Raw genomic sequence first — 22,295 nt, 5'->3', positions numbered from 1 at the left:
ATGTTGGGCAGTTGTTTCTTGTTCATGTATTCTTTTTTCTAGATCATTTCTATTTTCAAGAACGTGCACTGTTTGTTATCCGTCTGGCCTAAATGTTTGCTCTTTGGGCATAGGGGTGTAACCGGGTCGGGTCTTGCCAGACCCGTTCTTGTATCCGATCTAAAAATTAGACTCAAACATGACTTAATTTGATTCAGGTCCGCATTTGGATTTGGGTATGACTAAGATTGAAAACCCATATGGGTTAGGGTTCGGGTACAAGTCGGTTTGGGTCTTGCGTAGACCCGTTTTTAATCGGGTCTGACAAATAGGCCCAAATCTGACCTAGTTTGACTTCGATCCAGGTTCAGGATTGAGTGTGGTTGAAAATTGTGGACCCATATGGGTTAATGGGTTTAGGTAAAAAATGGGTCGAGTCTTAATGTGATTCATGTTCAGGTTGGATCTAGATATTACTAAGAGTTGTATGGGTTAATTAGTACAAGTATAAATGGGTGGGTTTGTTTTAATGCAAGAAGTTTTATTAGGATTCTTCGAGTTATAAAAGTTATCATAGAGAAAACCTATTGGATTAATGATAATTATCTTTAAATTTTTCATAATCAATAATTCAATATACAGGAGGTTTAGGTTAGGACTGGGTTGGGTGTCAGTTCCAAGATGGGTTCAGGTTCGGGTCAGTATGGGTACATGTACCGTTTGGGTAGGGTATGAAACAGTTTTGGGTATATACCAGGTTCTGGTTTCAGCTATAAATTGCAGAGAACTGTTAGGGACGGCAATAAAAACCTGGTAGGGTCTAATCGGTTTTGGGTCTATACTTTTCATACCCATAATCTACCTATTTTTTAAATGATTATAGATTTTAGACCCGACCCAAAACCATGGGTCTATCAAAATTGGATCGGTTCAGGTATACCCGACCCAGTTACACCTCTATAAGGGTATCTAATTTTGGATTTTAATAAGCACATGGTTAATCACATTGTGTAAAAATTTTTCATCATCATCATTCAGTGTTGTAAGTATCGTAGACTCGTAGTGTATCGTACGATACATATTGTATCTATGGGGGTTTCCAATACGATACACACCCATATCTCGATAGGGTGTGTATCTTATGATACACCTCTATATCTTACTATACAGTTTAAGTGCACTCATTTCAATTTTTTTTCAAAAACATATAAAGTCATATTTATCCCTAAAGAGCTTAAGAGTGATTTATGGAGATTTTTTTGCAAAAAAAGGAAGAAAATGATGATGATGAAACTTGACATTATCTAATTCATTTTTGTTTGAATTTTCAATAAATTTGGTTGTGTAAAATTTTTAAGTATTGAAAAAATACTTTATGATATATTTTTTTGTTTATGTTAACCCACATTATTATGAATCTTGTGACTTATTAGCTTAGATTCATTATTTAATATGCATATTATTTCATAGTTCACATTTTTCTTGTTAGATATGCATGCCATTTATAGCATATTATTTTCATTATTGAATCTTCGATGTCTTATGCATGTCATTCATTGCACATAATTGTTTTGATATGTGATATTGTAGTTTTATCTTATGCTATTCATTAGGACAATAAATAAACATAACTGCATAATGTAAAATGATCCTAATAATCTAATTAATTGTTTCTCTTACTTAATCCTGTAAGCACGTCTAGGCAAAATTCATCATCAATCGAGACCATTTGAGCATTTATTATGCTATGTGTTTTATTATAACCTGAATGACTAACTGGATGAATCCAATAGAAGAACAGTCAACAACCAAGCGAGAAATATCTCAAAGGCAACAACAATATGATCGATCCTATAAAAGAAGACTCTGGAGGTCAAAGGGACCATCACCTAGGACAAATAGTTAGTGGGATCCCCTAACTCCTATGATTGAAGACCAAGTGAGACCTTCCGCCCACAAATAATAGTAACGTCCTAGGAGTTTGTACCCTCTACCCTCTCCAAGGTAGACTTAGGATGCTAGATTCTGCTATTAATAGAAACTTCCTATTGTGTTATGAATTATTTTTAGATTTTTCCTGTTTTTTTTTTAAATTTTTATTTAAAACATATGATTTTTGATGATATGATACATATCTTATGTTGGGCACGTCCGATGTGGATTACAATATGCTTTTTACAACCTTGCTATCATTTACTGCAATGTTCTCTTGCAAGCAGTATTTATTTTATGATAAATATTGTTGGACTACAGTTGATTTATAATATAGATGCCAATAGCAATTGACAGTTTGATATGAGGAATACAATAAAAAATTAACAGGTTCCAAAGGGGCTCAGTCCAGACTACTCTTCCTCCAAACAAGAGGATAAGGACCAACCGTTTATGCAGTTCAGTTGATGAACAGATCAAGGGATTGGAGAAAGAAGCTTCAAAAGTTCTTGAACATATTCGATGTGGTGAAAAAAGGAAAATGGATACTGATAAAGTGCTGAAGGATTTTGAAGGCCAAATGCAATTTGCAAAGGTAAAACTAGTGTGCTGTCTTGTTATGGTATTGCTCAATTGTTCGACATGAAATATTCCTTATTCCTCTATTCTTTTAGAGACAACGTTTGGATGTAGAGAAATTTGTCGTATCTAAGAATCTAAAACTGCGGGAGTTGAAGAATTTATCTGCAACAGATATTGGTTCTAATGCTCCAAATGTTGATGAATTGCATGAGGAAATCCAAGTATGTTCTCAAATTCTTGCAAGACCTAATGAATCCATTTGTTTACTGTCTCAAGTGGCTGTTCTTTGTTCATGTATTTCATGATATAATTTTCAGAAAGTGCAAGATGAGATACACGAAAAGGAGATTGAACTAGAAAAATTACAGGTAAGGTTAACTGAAGCTCAACAAAAGGCCAAGGAATGTCGACTATCATTTGAGAGTCTATGTGGTATGCATCCCATGGCTTTCTATAATCTTCATATAATAGTTTGTGCTCTGTTTCCCTCTCTGTTTTTTGTTTTTGTTCCAATTTCGTCTTTGTTGACATTTGTAATTTATTCATGGGCCTTGTCTCAACTGTATATTTTGCTGATGTGTTCTCAGATCCAATAGTTAGCTTAAATTATGTGCCCTTTATGCTCTCTTTTATTTGATGCCTCGACTTCTGAAATGTAGAGTCAGCAAAATGGGAAATGGAGGCTTTTGCAAAAGCAGAACATAAGTTATTATTGATTGAAGATGAGTTGCGCTCTTCAGAAAAGGTTTTCCTCTTCTTTTCATTCTGCTGCTTGTGAAGCCTTTATGTGAATTGTTTTGAATCAAGAAGTAGCTTTATAGTCATTGTTTGCATTCTATAGGAGAAGGTGCATTATGAAGGGATCATGCAGAACAAGGTTCTCCCTGATATTAAGGAAGCAGAAGTGTTATATGAACAATTGCAACAAAAACGTGAGGTACAGTGTAGTCCTTCTTAAGTTTAAACTTGAGTGGGAGAATGAATTTTAACTTGTCTATGGACAGAGCTCGTGTTATTAATTTAGATCTACGGTGCTTGCAGATAATTGAGATGAGATCATTTTTTAAGCACCTGTAGTTTGTAGGCTGCATATTTTATCATCATTACTTATGATCTTCACCGTGTATCTTTTTTGCCTTTCTTCAGGAGTGCTACAAGAAAGCTTCCATTATTTGTCTTGAGAGTGAATTGGAATCCTTGGGTGGCTGCGGAAACAGCACTCCGGAACAACTAAGTGCCCAACTAAAACGGCTAAAAGATAGACTTGAGCGTGAAAGCCAAAGGTAGTAATTCAGGATCCCTTCATCTGCATTATCTGCTCCATATTGTGCTGGACCTTCATTGTGTTTCTTTGTGTCCAGGTTTGATGAAACAATTGATGATCTTAGAATGAGGCATGAGGTGAAAGAGAAAAAAATATTACATAAAAAGCAAGTGTATGCAGCTTTACGTGAAAAATTGAATGTAAGTTTAGCGGCTTTAGCTTTTAATCATCTCCAGAAGAAATTTTTATATTGAGAGTGGGAAGTCTGTCAGTTCCATGTTGATGATCCTTTAGGAATTAATGGGATCTGCTTGATAGTTACTATGATTAGTATTAATTCAGTTTTTTTGGGAAAATATCTGCAGTAAATTAAGGAAAAAAAATCAATTTCCTTTAAAAGCATGTCATGAAGTGTCTGAAAAGGTTTAAATATAACTTAGAAGCTGAATATCTTATGAGTTTTTTGGCTTTTCATTTCTCAAAAAGGAAAATCTTTAGAGATCACTTGAATTAAAAATGTCTTTTTCTCGGACTAGAATATTTGCACACCATGGATTCACACAAGTGGTGATGGTAGATCTTCACTGTTTTTCTAGATTATACTATGTGTGCATATGTGTGTATGTGTGTGTGTGTGTGGGTGTGATGTGCACATGCTTGCATGTGTCTGGGCATGTGTGTGCATGTGCATGCATGTGTGCGTAGACAGACTTTGTATGCGATCAAAGACAGGAATTAGTAAATTGTCGTTGTATAAATATTACATGTACAAGGGAGGACTTTTGCCGGAGATGTTTCTCATTGCTGTTTGCTGCATTATATTTCTATGGTAAGAAGATTGCAGTCAGTCACTGTATCATTTGAGTACAGATACTGTTCTTGACTTTGATTTTCACCTTGCTTTATGGCATTATATTGAAATGGTATCTCTTTTGTTTGTTCACATGGAGTGTGCGAAATGGCTTCTTTCTTATGTATTTATTTTTTGTTCATTATTGGACCCTCATTGGACACATTATGAGCTCGGGGGAAAAGGCAGACATGCTGATAAAATGGGCACTTTAGTCACTCAGTCATAGTATCTGTTGATTGCACTTTCTTTTATTTTACAGGTGTTAGGTATATACTGCTACAATTCGGCATTTTAGACACTTGAAGTATGCATTGGTTGTACTTTCATGTATGTTATAGGCATTGTTGATTTTCACCATTTTTGTACATCAAACTCGGTCCTCATCTGATTTGCACGGGGTTGGCTTTCATGATTCATATTTATTGATTATTCTTATTTAAAGCATAAACCCTGTGGCCACTCTCTCAGTAATTATTAGTCTACCTCTTTTTTATTTTCTCCAATCATGTCAGTTTGTTATGCCATGCACAAACGATCTTAAATATCTAGTCTGTATTGTATAAATTTCTCTTTATCCTGTGCTTTTCTGCTCTAAGCATCCACCTTAACATGCACATCTCATCTTGTTATGCTCTTTGTTTCTCTTGTTCTTTAACGATCACTCAAGGCCATATAATGGTCCATTTTTACTGCAATCTAGTAAATATGCTCCTTCAAAATGGTAATATATATCATGCCAGTGTTTTCAGTTTATCTATCTGCCAAAGGTTTTGCTGGTTATGTTTTAAACCAACCAACTTCATGAATGAAGGAGTCCCTCTGCATGTTTGTCCTGTAAATAATTTATTCTTATCGAAGGTGTTCCAACCTTTGGATCTCTGCTTGACGAGCTATTCTCCATTTAGAATGTCATCTGACATCTACTACATGTCATTGCTCTTCTTACTGGTCCTAATACAAGGGGTACCTGCTTCAATGAGAATTGACGCCTTGAAGAATGGATTATCCTTGGGGTTTCAGTTTTCGACTATAAACTGTGTTATTTTCTGTAATAATGCTTATGTCATAAGGAAACAGCAAACCTGGGGTGTGTCTCTCCAAATATGATGCAAGACTAAGTACGATACCAAACATGGCCCGGTGCATTGTGGTCATGGTCAACATCGTGCATGATACACGTTGACTGTGTCAGGTGCGGTTTGACAGACAATTCACTTAAGTGAAATGTCAAGTGCAGGGATTCAACATGTCATCTCTACTTTTTGTTCTATCAGCTTTTGCATTTAAGGTAGCCTTTTTGAATGCCACATAAGAAGGTACAGCTTTAAATACTAAAATGTTCTTGTAATAAAAAAATTTTACTGATACAAAAGGGTATGAATTATTTTTATAATAGTAAAGCTATAATTGAAAATATTTATTAATTTGATTGATATGTGATTCGGTTTTAAGTGTCATAATCATTTCAATCATACATTTAAACTTCTAAGTTATGTATACAAAAATGCCATATTGTTTATTGTTTTCTTTAAAGTTGAACATGCCACTTGATATTTTTCTTTAAAAATGGAAAACCATACATACATTACATACACTTGTCCTTGTGTCCTAGTTCACGTAACATTGATTTATGTACCCCGTATGTGAGTTTGAGTCCATGCACGTGTCCATCCATGTGACCCATATAATAATGCCTATGAAAGATCAAAGGAATGCAAAGTGGAAGTAACATGCCAGAGGAATGTATCGGGGAAATTATCTGGTTTAACTTCCCTAGGGAAACAATCTTAAGATTCCTGAATCTTTTAAATTTATGTTCTAGCTTTCCAACATAGAACTACCATATGCTTCATTTCCTCTCTCCAAATTTGTTATATCTCTATCATTAACTTATTTTGGAATCTCCTTTTCCAGGAAGTGGCTGTTTTTCGTTTTTCAATTATGTGTCTTTTGTTGCTTCTGTATATGTTTTTCCCTTACTAGGCATGCCAGAAAGCACTGGAATTGCGTTGGAACAAGTTTGAAAGAAATGCAACTCTTTTGAAGCGGCAGTTGACATGGCAGTATGTTATCAATGTTGCTTAATCCTCTGCATTATTCTTCTGTTCTATATATATTTACATAGTATCTTCAGGAGTTCCTGAAATGTGCCATATCTGTCTTAGGTTTAATGGACATTTAAGGAAAAAGGGTTTCAGTGGCCACATTAAAGTTAATTATGAGGAGAAAGCTCTGTCCATAGAGGTAAGACACTACATTCAGGTCTTTGGCTATTTGTGCTGACGTTTCCAAATTGAATGCCAGCCTTCACAAAGCCTGGCAACCAATTTATTGACAACCCAGCTCCAATCTATGATAGTTTAGGCAAGTAACAGCTAGTCAGTGTTAATTGACTATGTTCCAGGATGCATTTGTATGGGCAATGGCACAATTCACATATGCTAATGCTGGGTTGAAAAATTAAATATGGATCTTGGTTAACCTAAGGCTCTTGAGGTCCTGGTTATTGCACGTGATTTGGCAAGGAATTATTTCCTACCATAATGTGTTGATCAATGCTGCTACTTGTATTCCGCAGCCCCGTGCATGTTATTTACAGCATATTGCTAGCTCAAGGTATTGGAAAGAGAAAGTTAAATTTATGTCTTTTTCTTCTCAAGGTAAAGATGCCACAAGATGCTTCCAGAAATACTGCACGGGATACAAGAGGACTTTCAGGTCTTTTTCTTTATCTGGCTTTGATGTCAACTGAAACTTTTACAAAGTTCCCATGTTTGTAGAGTCAATGTTTCTATTGCTGCCTAGACATAAATAGAAGTGTCGGTGTTGGATGCAATATGGTTTCAGGAACATTACTTAATAAACCAAGGGAATGTGTGTGTTGTTGCATGTATATTTGCATATATTTGTGCATGTATTTATTTGTGTATAATTGTATATCTATATGCATGTATGTATGCGCACATGCATCTCTAGATACAATGTGTCTCTAACTAGTATTTATATTTGATACTAGATTCCACAATTCTTTCTTGATTCAAATACAACCATGAAAATTTGGCCAATGCAAAATCATCATAGTGCTTGTGATTTAGACAAAAATAGCAAAATTAACTATGAAAAATATGTTGAAATCCAAAGAAGGCTTAGCACTGGATTTGCAATGAAGACTGAAGACTTGATTGTCCAATGAGTTAAAAACTGGTGTTCAGAAATGTTGGTCTCGAAGTGTCGGATGTGGATACTACCAGCTGCCAGGATTGTCCGGCAAACATAGGCAGCTGCTTTACCTTGTTATGTGCTTTATTTTTTCTCGCATATCAATGGTTATGCCGGCTGAACTCTAGTTAACAGTGTAATGAAATACATGGAAATAAACACAATGTCCTATAATGGACATTCACACATAGAATGCGAAGATCAAGTCCACAATGGACATAAACAAAAGCCAAAAATGGCTTGCAAACATAAAAATGTTATAAAAGCAAGAAATGGGCTTCAAGAAGCCATACAATGCAAAGGGGTCTACCCCTTTATTTATAGACAAGAGAGAGAGAGAGAGAGAGAGAGAGAGAGAGAGAGAGAGAGAGGGAGAAGAAAGGGAGGAGTGGGCATTGGGGGGCCCAACAAGGAGTCGTTGGGCCCCCAATGGTCACATTTGTGACCGTTGGGGGTCCAACGACTCTTGGTTGGGACCCCCAATGCAACAAGCATTTAATGCATGTACAAAATAAATAAAAACAGAAAAATAAAAATAATAAAGGAAAAAAGAAAAAGAAGAAAAGCATAAAAAAGATGAAAATGCCCCTATTGGGCAGAATTACAGAAATACCCTTAGTTGGGTATATATATATATATGAGTACATATATTTTAACACCCTCCCTCAAGCTTTACGAGGACATGACCAAAAGCTTGTTGAGAAGGAACATAAAATGATGAGCAACAAGAGCCTTGGTGAAGAAGTCCGCCAATTGGTACTCATATGTGAAGTACGGCAAATCTATAGTTCCTCTTAGATATCCATCACGAACATAGTGGCAGTCCATCTCAATATGTTTAGTACGCTCGTGAAAGATATAGTTGCTTGCGATATAAATGACACTTTTATTGTCATAACACATCTTCGAAGGTGTAGAGATGATTATGCCAATATCATTGAGGAGACTTCTAAGCCACACAAACTCCATGGTTGTAGTAGTCATTGCACGATATTCCTGTTGAGGACAACGATACTTTGTGCTGCTTCTTGCATCTCCAGGAAATCATAGAGTTACCTAAGAATACACAGAAACCGGTAGTTGAGACTCTATCATTGGGATTTCCTCCCCAATCAGCATCAGTATAAGCAATTAAATCAAGTGATGAAGAAGTGGAAAGAAAAACTCCCTTAGTTATAGTATTTTTAATGTATCTGATGATTCTTAAGAATGCGCTTATGTGCACGGTTGTAGGTGCATGTTGAAACTGACTGATTGAGTGAACTGCATGAGCTATGTCTGGCCGAGTGATGGATAAGTATGTCAGAGACCCAACGAGTTGGCGGTAGAGAGTGGGATCTTCGAGAAGAATTCCATCTTCCAACCTCAACTTTGCATTGATAACTTCAGGGGTTTCTATTTTCTTGTCATCTGAAATGCTAGACTTAGAACAAATGCCAGCAACAAGTTTCAGTTGAGAGAGAATGTACTTTCGTGGAGAGTAGACTACTTCAATACCTAAAAAATATCTTAAGAAACCAAGATCAGACATGTCAAAACTTTCTTTTAAAACTTTCTTAATATCATTGATTCCTTGCTCATCACTTCCAATGATGATCATATCATCAACATAAAGCAGTAGAATAACTACTGATGACCCTGCACTTTTCATAAATAAAGCAGTGTCAGTGTAACATGAACGGAAATTTAAATTTGTCATTACATTGATAAATCTATCATGGCAAGCCTTTGGAGCTTGTTTCAATATATAATACTTTGTTAAGTTTGAGAATTTTATCTTTACCAATACATACTCATGGTGAAGGATCCATGTAGACCTCTTCATTTAATTCACCATTTAGAAATGCATTCTCAACATCTAATTGATAAATAGACAATTTTTTAACTGAAGCAACCACAGTAAGACTCCTAACACTAGTTATTCTAGCTACGGGAGCGAAAGTTTCTTCATAGTCAATGTCGTATTTTTGGGCATATCCTTTAGCTACCAACCAGGATTTATAGCGTTCTAATGACCCATCACTTTTAGTTTTGATTTTGAAGACCCATCTATATCCAATAGATTTCTTTCCCGTGGGTAATGAGTTTATTTCCCAAGTTTGGTGTTAGAGACTCATTGCGTTTCTAATTGCGTTACGCTAGTTTTGTTTTAATGAATATTTTTGGCTTCATTATAATGAGACGGTTCATGAAAAGAGCGTAACGCAATTAGAAACGCCCTATATTTTGGTGTTAGAGACTCATATGAAACAAACCTATTAGGAGGATTAGAGATTCAGCCGGATCTTTTTAAAGAGGTTTCTTCTATGTTGGAACCTATAGAGTATTTTTCTAAGGCACTTAAGGGAACTTGTTGACCATGCCTAACATAGGTTTGAATTGGTCTACTTTACATCACTTTCATTTTCAACATTGTTAAGAGGATATTCCTCTTGGTCATTCAACAAATCATTAGAAATTACCTCTTCTTGAGGAGTCACATCTTCTTGAGGAAGAAGATCAAACAAGAAAGCATATTCACTTTCGTCAATATCTTTTGTTTTCTTAAAACCATTTTCATTTTCTAGGAAGGTTACATCTTTAGAAACATATAGTTTGTTGCTTTTGATGTCGAAGCATCTAAAACCTTTTTTATTTTCTCCATATCTTAAGAAAACACATTCAATAGCTTTAGGAGATAATTTATCTCTTTTATGTGAAAGAACAAAGCATTTGCACTAAAAAATTCTTAATCTATTAAAATCGGCTGTTCTTTCAAATAGTTTTTCATATGGAGATGTATTTTGTAAGGATGGAGATATCATTCTATTTATCAAGTAAGTTTATGTTAAAGCAACTTTGGCCCAATAGTTTTTTGGAATTTCTTTCTAAATAAGAAGTGTCCTAGTGGTTTTCAAAATGTGTCTATTCTTTCTTTCGGCTAGACCATTTTGTTGAGGAGTTCTATGACAAGATTTTTGATGACAAATTCCATTTGATTCTAAATATTTTTGAAATTCATTTGATAGGTACTCTCCACCCGAATCGGATCTAAGAGTAGAGATATTACTTAAAAATTGATTTTTCACTATCATATGGAATTTCTTAAAAAAAGTAAAGACATCGGATTTTAGGTTGAGAAAATAAATCCACATGTATCTAGTGTAGTCATCAATGAAAGTAAGATAATATGAGTATCCTCCTTTCGATATGACCTTAGAAGGGCCCCATACGTCCGAATGGACTCAAATGGCCTCTTGGATACAAAAGTCTATTTGAAAAAAGAGTAGATTTCATTTTTCCAAAAATGCAACTCTTGCAAACAAAATGTTTCTCATTACAAAATTTCTTTCCAAAGGGAAAGGAGCACATTTTTGAGAAACTTGGATCTCCAAGTCTTTGGTGCCAAGTTTCAATATTTTTATCTTGGACATGGTTACAAAAAGAGTGGGTAGGAATTCTCAAGTGTCTCATGTAATAAAGATCTCCCCTCTTATGGTCTTGCCCAATCTGCTTCTCGGACTGGAGATCCTGTATAGAGCAACCCTTAGTTGAGAAGGAGATTTCACATCCATGATCACATAATTGAGAAACAGAGAGAAGTTTAAATTAAGTTGAGGTACCACCCTCACATTTGGCACAAAGAAATCTTTGGAAAAACTTAACGTTCCGAAACTTTTGACTTTAAAGATGTACCATCCGCGATTGAAACATAAGATGTTTTTGAGTTACTACATAAGTCGGATAGCCCATTCTCAAGAGGTGTCATATTAAAGGATGCTCCGGAATCAAGGATCCAAGATGACATACCTGGAGGAGAAGAGGAAGCGATGGCGGCACCCGAAGTTGATGAAGATTTGAGTAGAATTTGAAGTGCCTCCGATAGTTGAGCAATAGAGAAGGAATCCTTCCCTTTGCTGGGCTCCTTCTTTTGAGTAGTTTCTTTAACGGAAGCAACCTTACCTTTGGGGGCCTCATTTAGCTTAGGGCAATTTGGTCTTATATGACCCGGTTCTTGGCAACAATGGCAAATTACTTTTCTATAGTTGCCATTATAGTTATTTTGCCTTCCAAACCGTGGAGGCTTGTAAGCTTTCATATGATTGCAGGGTTTAGACACGACGAAAACTTCATCTCCTCCTTTAATCATGCCAAGACGAGTTTCTTCTTGGCATGTCTCGGCTATTGGCCTCTTCCAACGGAAGAGACTTAGATCTATGAAGTAGAGAAGATCTAACTTGTTCATATTCGGGCCTAAGCCCATGTAAAAATTGAAAAAAATGTTTTTTTTTTCATTTATTCACTCCATAGTTCCACATATTCACTAGAAACCCATTTTGGTTCTAGTAGTGATAGCTCATCTCATAAGGGTCCAAGGGTGCTAAAGTAATCTCTTACACCCATTTTTCCTTGCTTAATGGTACGATTTTTCTCTTTAAGGAAGAATTGTCTAGCAAGGTCCTTTTGAGTATACAAACCTTCATTTGCCCTTCAAAATTTTGCAATGTTGGCGCAAATTTTGAGCTCCACATTGTTCATGAACCACGCAAGAATCTTTGCATGTTTACTTTCCCAATCTTCAACTTTAGATTGGTGATCTTCAATGGCCTTCATGCGAGCATTTCCTTCAAGTGTTTTTTCTTGATCACCGTCCATCTTTGTGAGTTGGAGTTGTGGTTCCAGAATAGTGCCCATAACATATCCCCAAAGCTTTTTACCCTTGATATTGTTCTTCATGGCGGCGGCCTACATCGTGTAGTTCGTACCATTAAGTTTGAAGGAGAGATCGATCTTTTGTTCTCCTTCCATAATAACTCAAAAAAGGATGACAAACCAAGAAAGAGAAATACAATATGCAAACTATAACTAATAAACTAGCTATAGCAAGAATCATGAGCATAAACCTTGCTCTGATACCATGTAATGAAATATGCGGAAATAAACACAATGTCCTATAATGGACATTCACACGTAGAATGCGAAGATAAAGTCCACAATGAACATATACAAAAGCCAAAAATGACTTGCAAACATAAAAATGTTATAAAAGCAAGAAATGGGCTTCAAGAAGTCGTACAATGCAAAGGGGTCTACCACTTTATTTATAGACAAGAGAGTGAGAGAGAGAGAGAGTGGGAGAAGAAAGGGAGGAGTGGGCATTGGGGGGCCCAACAAGGAGTCGTTGTGCCCCCAACGGTCACATTTGTGACCGTTGGGGGTCCAACGACTCTTGGTCGGGACCCCCAATGCAACATGCATTTAATGCATGTACAAAATAAATAAAAACAGAAAAATAAAAATAATAAAGGGAAAAAGAAAAGGAAGAAAAGCATAAAAAAGACTAAAATGCACCTATTGGGCAGAATTACAGAAATACCGTTAGTCGGGTATGATGGTATTATATATATATATATATATATATATATATATATATATATATATATATATTAACAAACAGAATATGCATGCTTGCCTTTTTAATGCTTATCATCAGCAGATGTATTTATGCTTCTGTTAGTTGCAAAGCTGAAGCAGCATCTGACTTGATGCACATGCTTCTGCTTGAGTGCATGATAGACCAATTCAACCATTGCTGTCATTTTGGGTGTTCATAGGATACCTACTTCTGGTTGGACAGTTGAAATCCTTGCGTGATTACTTCTTTGTCATTTTAGAAAAGCTTAATGAAAGATTTATTTATTTTTCATGTAGTCCATATGCATCATATCCTTAGGAGAATCCACTCTTTATTGAGTTTGATTGAACCCTGTCTGGTCTAGGCGCTCTGCCTCATTCAGTCTTTATACTTAGCTTTTTGTTTAATATCTTAATGGTGCTTTCTCTCTGTTCAGGTGGAGAACGTTCCTTCTCTACCTTATGCTTTGCATTAGCTCTTCATGAAATGACGGAAGCACCATTTAGAGCAATGGATGAATTTGATGTATTTATGGTAAGTATAGAAGTGTAAAACATTCATTCTAAACACGTGTATTCTTAATAATATCTTTTTCTACCGTCTCTTTCATCATTCAGGATGCTATTAGCCGAAAGATCAGCTTAGATACTTTAGTGGACTTTGCTGTGGCTCAAGGATCGCAGTGGATATTCATAAGTCCTCATGATATCAGGTAACATAAACAGGACCTGTCAATCTAGTGCCATGGAAATTTGAAAATCCCAATCTAAAGCAAGATTCCTAACTCATGGGTTCTCTTGCACACGTGCTGTTGTAGGGACTCGTATTTCAAGTCAGCTTGAGTTGATGTTTTGTATCTTTTGAGAGTATCAACAGTAATAGAACAGTTGATTTTTATAGATATGAATAGACGCTGAGTGGTCATTAGTTCATACAGCATTACTCTCTAGGAAATTACAATGTAGAGCCTTTTGTCAACTCTGGCTAGTATATCTTGCAGCCCAGTACAGGCACTGTGTTGGAATTTGCTAGTTGATCATGTATTCTATTATAACTCTCTCTTTCTCTGTTGGCATGCAGTATGGTCAAGGCTGGAGAGAGAGTGAAGAAGCAACAAATGGCAGCTCCTCGTTCTTGATCAGTCTGTAAAATAGTTTGGTATGGCCTTACCTCATTATCAAATTCTCTGGAAATGTAGATTTTCACTATCGTGCCTTGAGATGCTTCAGGTTGAACTCTGATGTGTGTTTCGATGCTGGCCTAGATCAATGGTGCTCAACATGGGGTTGGGCAACCATTCTCAATTACATGTGCTCCATAACAGATACACATGCATGTTTTAGACTGTTTTTCTTTTATTACTTTGCTGCTGAGTTCAGTTTTTGCAAAAAGAATAGATTTCAATAGAAAACCATGTATTCTTTGTAAGGCTTCAGTTGGATCACTGTATGGTATTGTTTTGATAACATAGATGGTAAACCGAAGACCAATCTCGGTAGGATACTGTAGCTAATGTTATTGGATGTGAATTCAGGTTGGGAGGATCCTCCGCAAGCCCAGTTCAGGTGAGCTATATTGCATATGAGTACGTCTAATAGAGCCTAATTTCATCGGATTTTTTCTTAGGTCAGTATATTTTCATGTTTCTGTGGATCTGGGTTTAAAACCTCTTATCAAGATCCGGCTATTCACCAGGTCAGATCTGGCAGTGTCCATGGGATTTAATTAATCCGATCCTGTTCAATTGTAGTATGCAACCTAAATTTATGCGGTTCATTATGCAACTCTTGTTACTTTTTCACCCTTTTTTACAAAAGTAGGAATTTTAAAATGTATGGTTGTCATCCATCCTACTTTCTTTATTTCCTATGGTCAACTATACGACTGTGGTTATGGATCATCTAAAAAAAGAGAACGCTTCGTGGCTGATGATGAATTTTGACAAATCAGCCTAAGAGACTGACCAGTTGCCACGTGTCTTGCGTAAAAAGTCCCAAGTGTGGTCTCAATTGCAATTACTGAATGCCTTTGTCAAAGGGCTCCGTAGTAGATTGATGTGAAAATTGTGTGAAGAAAATTGGTATGGAGATTTTGTGTAGATTAATTTCGTGCGTGGTAGTCAGCATCCTAAGCACGCTAAATGTAATGTTTAAGTTATGTTAATTGGGTGCTAAAAAAACCCTTCCCGACCGAATGCCATCACCATGAGTATCAGTCGTGAGTTGGAACCATCCCGATTGGTATTCGCAATGAAGGAATAATACTTTTTTTTTGATAGGCACGCTGGGGGATAATCCAAGACTTGATCATTCACTTATCTCATTCTATCTAAAGTCATGACCTTTTTGGTGAATGGAGTTCATACAAAATGATAAAATAGTTTTGCTCAATGAATTTCCCAAGTCCTTGGGATAATCCAGTGGGATTCAAACCTGAGGCCCTTGGTGGTGATACTTCTGTCACAAAGACACCGATGGGCACGGATACATGATTTATACAACATGGGTTTGAGAAAAGTTTAAAAATCAAGACATTATATATATATATATATATATATATATATATATATATATATATATATACACACACAAGAACTACACCTTCATCCCAAAATAATTGGGGTCGGTGATATGAACCAAAAAAGAATCATTTTGGGTCTTCCACATGAATCCTTCTTTTCCAATCATTTCTATTCAATGCCATGTCCTCGGTGAGGTTCAAAGCATTCATATCCTTTCCTATCATCTTCATCCAAGTCTTTCTAGGCCTACCTCGACTTCTTTTAACTAATATATTTTTTCATTTCTTCATCCTTCTAACTGGAGCATCATTAGGGTTTTGTCGAATATGTTCAAACCACTTTAAATGATTATTTCTATCTTATTTTCAATGGGTGCAATGCTTACCTTACGTATTTTTTATTTCGAATCTTATCTTTTATTGTATTTTCATACATCTATCTAAGTGTATGCATGTTAGCTACATTCATTTTTTGAATATGATGTCTCTTGGCAGCTCAACATTTTGTTTCATATAATAAAGCGGGCTTAATAGTCGTCGCAATGACATTCTATGATTGCATAACACTCCAGTTGCATTTTTTCATTTCATCCACTCAACCTTTATTCTATGATTTACATTTTTATTAATTTCTTCGTACTTTTGAATGATAGATCCCAAATATTTGAAACAATCATCCACCGGTATTTCTTGCTCACCAAGCTTCACTACACTCTCATCATTACTTCGTTGCTTACTAAATTGACATTTCATATATTTTGTCTTACTCTTATTCAACTTAAAACCCCTTGCTTCCAATGTTTGTCTCTATAATTCTAACTTAGCATTAACCTCAGTTTTAGACTCATCAATCAAAACAATATCATCAGCAAATAACATACACCACGACACATTTTCTTGAATTGATCTTGTAAGCTCATTCATCACTATAGCAAATAGGAAAGGGCTTAAAGAAGATCTTTGATGTAACCCAACCGTTATAGAAAAATTGGTTGTCATCCTTTCACAAGTGTGGACATTGGTTACTACTCATTCATATATATCTTTAATTATATTAATGTACTTGAGAGAAACATCTATCTTCATCATTGTTCATCATAGAACGTCCCTAGGTACTCTATCGTATGCCTTTTCTAAATCATTAAAAATCATATGCAAATCTTTGTTCCTCTCTCTATATCTCTTAATAAGTTGTTTAAAAAGATGTATAGCTTCCATAGTTGATCTTTCAGGCATAAAACCAAATTGATTCTTCGATATCATGACAACCTTCCTCAACCTAGTCTCAATCACCCTCTCTTAAAGTTTTATAGTATGACTCATGAGTTTTATACTACGATAGTTTGTGCAATCTTGTATATCACCTTTATTCTTATATAGAGGCACCAAAGTACTCTTCTTTCACTCATTAGGCATGTTATTTGTCTGTCAAATCTTGTTAAAAAGATTTGTCAACCATTCTAAACCTTTCTCTCCCGAGCATTTTCAAGCCTCAATAGACATTCTATATATATATATATATATATATATATATATATATATATATATATAGAGAGAGAGAGAGAGAGAGAGAGAGAGAGAGAGAGGAAACATGCTATTGATTTTTTGCTGTTTTGAAATTTTGACCGTAGAGATGTGATCTATATGCTTATATTTATAAGAATCACTTGTAGCATTTGATTTGGATGCGTGGATAGGTTTTTATCAGGTTTCTAAAATCAACTGCCTGCATTTTTCATAATTTTTTGAGGCTTTAAATATCATTTTTTCATACAAAATGCATGATCATGTGTCAATTTCTAATAGAACACATTTATGGGGTTGAAATTTCATAAAAAAACATCTAAAATCCAATATCCAATAACATGTTTCATTTAGCACCATATACATTTTGTATGTTTCCATTTTCCTATATATATTTGTTATGTTTTGAGTTTATTTATTACTAGATAATGTAGTGTCACCAAGTTCACAATATAGTTTATAATAATATTCCCAATATAAATATAAATTAATAGTCTAAGCTCAACCTAACTAATTCGTCCAAAGTGTGCCATGCTGTTAACTGAGTTGCATCACGTGTGTGTGTGTCATCATGTTGAAGACGTGGGCCTAAACTGGCACTTCCGCGTGACATAAGATATTTTGTGACCTAACCATCCGTTATCTCATTAAAATGGATTTTTAATTAAGGGCAATCTATGAAAAATGATACGAAATTTTGCTCGGTGAATTGCGTGAGAAGTTCTAGGATTTTTTGTAAAACGCCCTTGCAAGGAGTGTGATATATGAGAGAAACTGCCGATTTAGGGTGACCATATTATTTATGAAGAAACTTAGATAAGCGGACTTGGAGAACTGTGAGATGCTTCTAATGATGAAGATTTCAGAAGATAAAAAATGGAAAAAATGGACACTCACCTTTTGTCATTTTTGAAATGTTGCTTCCCCCTTTTCCCTCTAACGATTGTTGGTTAGAGACCAACTTTTGAATATTTTTGGAAGTCATGCTCTTAAAGGGTCATAGGAAAAGAAGAGTGAAAAGTGAGGACAAAGTTAGATCCAGGGCAAACTCAAAAGGGATTGGCTTATCCAAGAGTGTTTCCACAGGGTATAACCTCCTCAGGTAATATAAGGTTTTCATGAGGCTGATCCTGAGCTGCCATCCAAGCACAAATAAATCTCTTTTCTTAAAAAAAAAATTATTTATTTGTAGATCAAATGTTACAGATGTGATCTACATGGTTTGTTTACTAGGAAAATTGTTTTGAATCATGTGATTATGGCAGGTAATTAGGTTTTTAAAGGTGTCCAAAAATCAATGGCCCACAATGTGCCAAAATGTTTTTACTTTAAATATCTCATTTTTATATCAGAAAAGCATGATCTAAGGTTTGATCGTTAGCAAAAAAATCATGTTGAACACATCTATGTTGTTAGATTGAGTTGATATAACTTGCACCTATGATTTCTAACTCATTAGTTTCTTACCATCAGTAGTAGCAAATAGTTTCTCATATATATATAAAAACTTGCCAAGAATTTACTTTACAGCGAGCAAACCCACAAGATGCATTTCTTGTTGATCTCAAATGCGGTGTTAAGAAGCCATGCGAATTGTCTTGGGTAATGAGTGCACTTCTGTCTGTATTGATTGCATCCTTATATAAAACAATTATAGTTATAATTTTATAGTTTAGTTATAAACTTATAATAAATAAGATAAACAAGAAAGCAATAGAGCTTTTGATTTAATTATACTAAAAAGTCAAGATCAACTTGGACAGAAATAAAGTATTAGATTGAACTCTTATCAGCCATCACCATACGGACTTGTTGCACGATGCTTGGGCGTGCTCTGAACTTATGCCAACTCAAAAATGAAATTGGAATGAACATTTTAACATGGTGACGCAAAGCTCATGTTTGTAACGGCTGCCAATCTTGCTGCAAAATCATCCTACTTTAGGGTGCAGTTGAACTGCCTCAGAGCTGAGATTTGGGACAATGGATCGAAGATCCCTCAGGCCATAAAACCTCAGATTTGTGTGGTTTTGTGCATTTCTTCTGACTCATTTGCTTAAGGGTCAGATCCAGTGTGGGCGCCACACCGGATCCCAACTCGAGGCAATATATTTGATGAACCCTCAGAGAAGCACTCTCATGAAGATTTGCTGTGTAAGTGTTGCAATTTCTTGTATCCAACCACGCCCTTAAGTTGCATGAGTTAGAAACTTAGAAATGCAATGCAGTTAACACGATCAACAATCACTGATAATCTAGTAAGAATGAAGAGTTAAAACAATTGGTTCTGTCAGTGGTTCAGATTCAAGTATCCTAGGAGCAAGTATTATGACTTCTGAAGCCTCAACTTTATTGGATCCTAATCTTGCCCAGTCTATAATCATAGGATGTCCATCCAGATGGACCTAGTCTCCTGGGTCAGGCCTATCCCCCATCCTAGTTTAGAAGAAAATGGTGGGACCCACCATCCTACCAACACATGCTTACATCTTTTCCAGGTTGGATTCCATCCGACAGGTCCTCTTCTGACCTGCTTCCTGATTAGGCCTGAAAATCCGGCACATATCCTTGCATATGCTACCACAGGGTGGCTGAGATCGGCTGAGGATCCAACCTGTGAACCCTAACCTAAGTTTGTGAACAAAGTTGTAGGGAAAATTTGTACGTGGGAAATGAGAAGAAATGCCCAAGGATCTTCAAACCTTTTGGATTATTTTGAGTATATTAAAAGTTCACAAAGAGGCGGAGGAATGAGTCCATGTGTTTGGACAGAGAGAGTCCTATATAGGGATGGCAGTGGACTGGGGTGGTGGACAAGGTCTCCACCCCCGTCCCGTATCAAAATCCTGCCCTTCATCTCCACCTCCATCCCCGGTCTAAACGGGGTTAGGCGGGGACGGGCCCCGTTTCCCCTCGGTCCATTGCCATCCCTAAAAAAGGATTGGGGATGGGGCGGGGTGAGGCAAGGGTGGGGATTGGGACGGGGCGGAGTGGGGGAAAGCATAACCTCCATTCCCGCCTCATGTCCTCCATCCCCGGTCCAAACCGGGCGAGGTGGAGCGGGGCCCCGTTTCCCTCCTGTCCACTACCATCCCTAGTCCTATGATGGATCTTGATTGGGATACCAACTTTGGAAACAGAAGACCCGTAAAATAGTTCAACTGCTTATTGAAGGAGATAAATTGAAAGCCACATTTTCTTATTTTTCTCTTTCCTCATGAGAGTTGAAAGAGGGTGACTTGTAAAAGGTTTACTGATAGGCTTGAAAATTGGTAAAGCAATATCCTTTCAAACATACAAATTTAATTTGTCTTACTGAGGCCAGCTCTATCCAACACTGCATGACTCATAAAGTCATCATGGAGCTGTAATGAGGTTAAAGAACGGTGTAACTTTGGACATTTATAGATGGCAATAGTGAAGCAGGAGTGGTTCCATCTGCATGGTCCCTACCGCCACTGGGTTGGAAGTTGACTCATGACCTACAATGTGCATGCTCTTGATAAGCATGCAAGACCATAGTGAAAATGACTAATTAGGCAGAGAAATTGATCGCCAACAGGGCAATCTGTGATGCAACAGCTAGCAAAAAAATAAATAAAAAATCTTCTCGTTGCCAATCTAAAAAACCTTCATCAATGGCCATCCCATTTTTGTTAATCGATCTGAGCTAAGGCATAGTGTAGAAGGCAGGCTTATGCCGTTACATTGAGACAGAGTTGAAATTGTGGCAAATCAAATGTTTTATGCCAGTCATTTTGTGGAAACCTATGAAACGATGAAGAAGGACATTAGGTTGAGGATTCAACTGGTTGGAAAGATGAGCCATGTGACTGAAGAATAATTTTACTAATAATTTGCCTTAGTGTACTGTCCACTACTAAATAATTTACTGATATTAATAGCAACCATCCTAACCTTACCTTTGTAGTAAAGAAATCCCAGTGACCAACAATGCAACATTCATTTCATGAGTGTATATTTCAAATCAGATGAGTCATCTCTATATATGTGTGTGTGCACGCGCGCGTGTGCATGTGTGTAGTGGTAAACATTGGCCAGCTCACTCCGTGGCATCAAGCATGTGCTAGTATTATCTTAGGTTATGTAGCTAACTTAATATACATTTTGGCATGTAGCAAGAGACTGAGCTGTTACTATTCTGTGGTAAATGATGCAATAGCACCCACATAGCACAAAAGCCTAAAACTGTTACTTTTCGGTTTTCTTGGTTAGCCATTTGTTTAGTTTGCATTATGGCTGCATGATGGGGTTTACTTCCCCTCTTAGGAGAGGAAAGCAATGAAATTTTCACACTGCTTCATGTTGAAAATCTATATATTAAACAGTGGAAAAATCATCCCCCACATTCAAAATTGAAAAAAACATCTTGGTCCCCGGAGGAAAAGATCAGAAAACACCTAGTCTATACATTGTTGGATCTTGCTTTAGAAAAATGGTGACAATGTGGCTATGTCACATCATTTTCCTTGCTTGAATAACGCCAATTTCTCTTTCTTAATCATGCAGAATTTAAGCACTGACTGGACAGGTTTAAATGGGACTACTGGTGAGGTTTTATTATGATACCCTACATGATGGAGTGAATGCAAGTACTATTCTCTTCACTTTTCCTCCATTAAAATGGTAAAATGATAATTATGAAAAATTAATGAATATGATACCCTAATTGATTTAAGTCAATTTAAGCGCTGTTATCTTTGCTTTTCCTCCATTAAACTTGTAAAATGATAGTTATGATGGTTAATGTGCATCAGAGTATCTTTGCGACAAAGGTGCTGATGTTTATACCACAAATTAACTTGGAATCAACGAGTAGAATATCATTACTCATGTTTTCAAGTAGATCTGGCCGTATAGATGGACTTACCATGGTTCTTCCCCAGAGAATACGTTTTAGATCAACTAAAATAAATATTTAAATACTTTCAAAACAAAAAAATTGTATGGTCAAAGTTTCGCCAATTTTCAGCTATTAAAAAGAAAAACAGATTTTTTTTTTATTT

General features: G+C 36.2%; 1 protein-coding gene across 2 annotated transcripts in view; it reads left to right on the top strand.

The window, feature by feature from the left end:
• LOC149819433 (structural maintenance of chromosomes protein 6B-like) overlaps positions 1 to 21,931 on the top strand; it is an 83,476-nt gene extending 61,545 nt beyond the window's left edge. The window contains exons 17-30 of one of the 2 annotated variants that reach the window (XM_089984673.1): positions 2,302 to 2,506; positions 2,586 to 2,714; positions 2,811 to 2,925; positions 3,153 to 3,238; positions 3,335 to 3,430; positions 3,640 to 3,776; positions 3,855 to 3,957; positions 6,594 to 6,673; positions 6,776 to 6,854; positions 7,271 to 7,328; positions 13,661 to 13,758; positions 13,842 to 13,936; positions 14,305 to 14,382; positions 21,799 to 21,931. In XM_089984673.1, the coding sequence (XP_089840799.1) occupies positions 2,302 to 2,506; positions 2,586 to 2,714; positions 2,811 to 2,925; positions 3,153 to 3,238; positions 3,335 to 3,430; positions 3,640 to 3,776; positions 3,855 to 3,957; positions 6,594 to 6,673; positions 6,776 to 6,854; positions 7,271 to 7,328; positions 13,661 to 13,758; positions 13,842 to 13,936; positions 14,305 to 14,362 (1,339 nt within the window). In that variant the 3' untranslated portion in view covers positions 14,363 to 14,382; positions 21,799 to 21,931. Of the gene's footprint in view, positions 1 to 2,301; positions 2,507 to 2,585; positions 2,715 to 2,810; positions 2,926 to 3,152; positions 3,239 to 3,334; positions 3,431 to 3,639; positions 3,777 to 3,854; positions 3,958 to 6,593; positions 6,674 to 6,775; positions 6,855 to 7,270; positions 7,329 to 13,660; positions 13,759 to 13,841; positions 13,937 to 14,304; positions 14,739 to 21,798 lie in introns of those variants that run through there. The other variant, XM_089984672.1, reaches the window with a different exon arrangement.
• The last annotated feature ends 364 nt before the right edge of the window (positions 21,932 to 22,295 follow it).

The sequence above is a fragment of the Nuphar pumila genome, chromosome 13 (genome assembly GCF_984573655.1).
Source record: "Nuphar pumila chromosome 13, dmNupPumi1.hap1.1, whole genome shotgun sequence".
In the NCBI taxonomy this organism is placed as follows: domain Eukaryota; kingdom Viridiplantae; phylum Streptophyta; class Magnoliopsida; order Nymphaeales; family Nymphaeaceae; genus Nuphar; species Nuphar pumila.
This window is presented reverse-complemented; position numbering and strand designations above follow the sequence as displayed.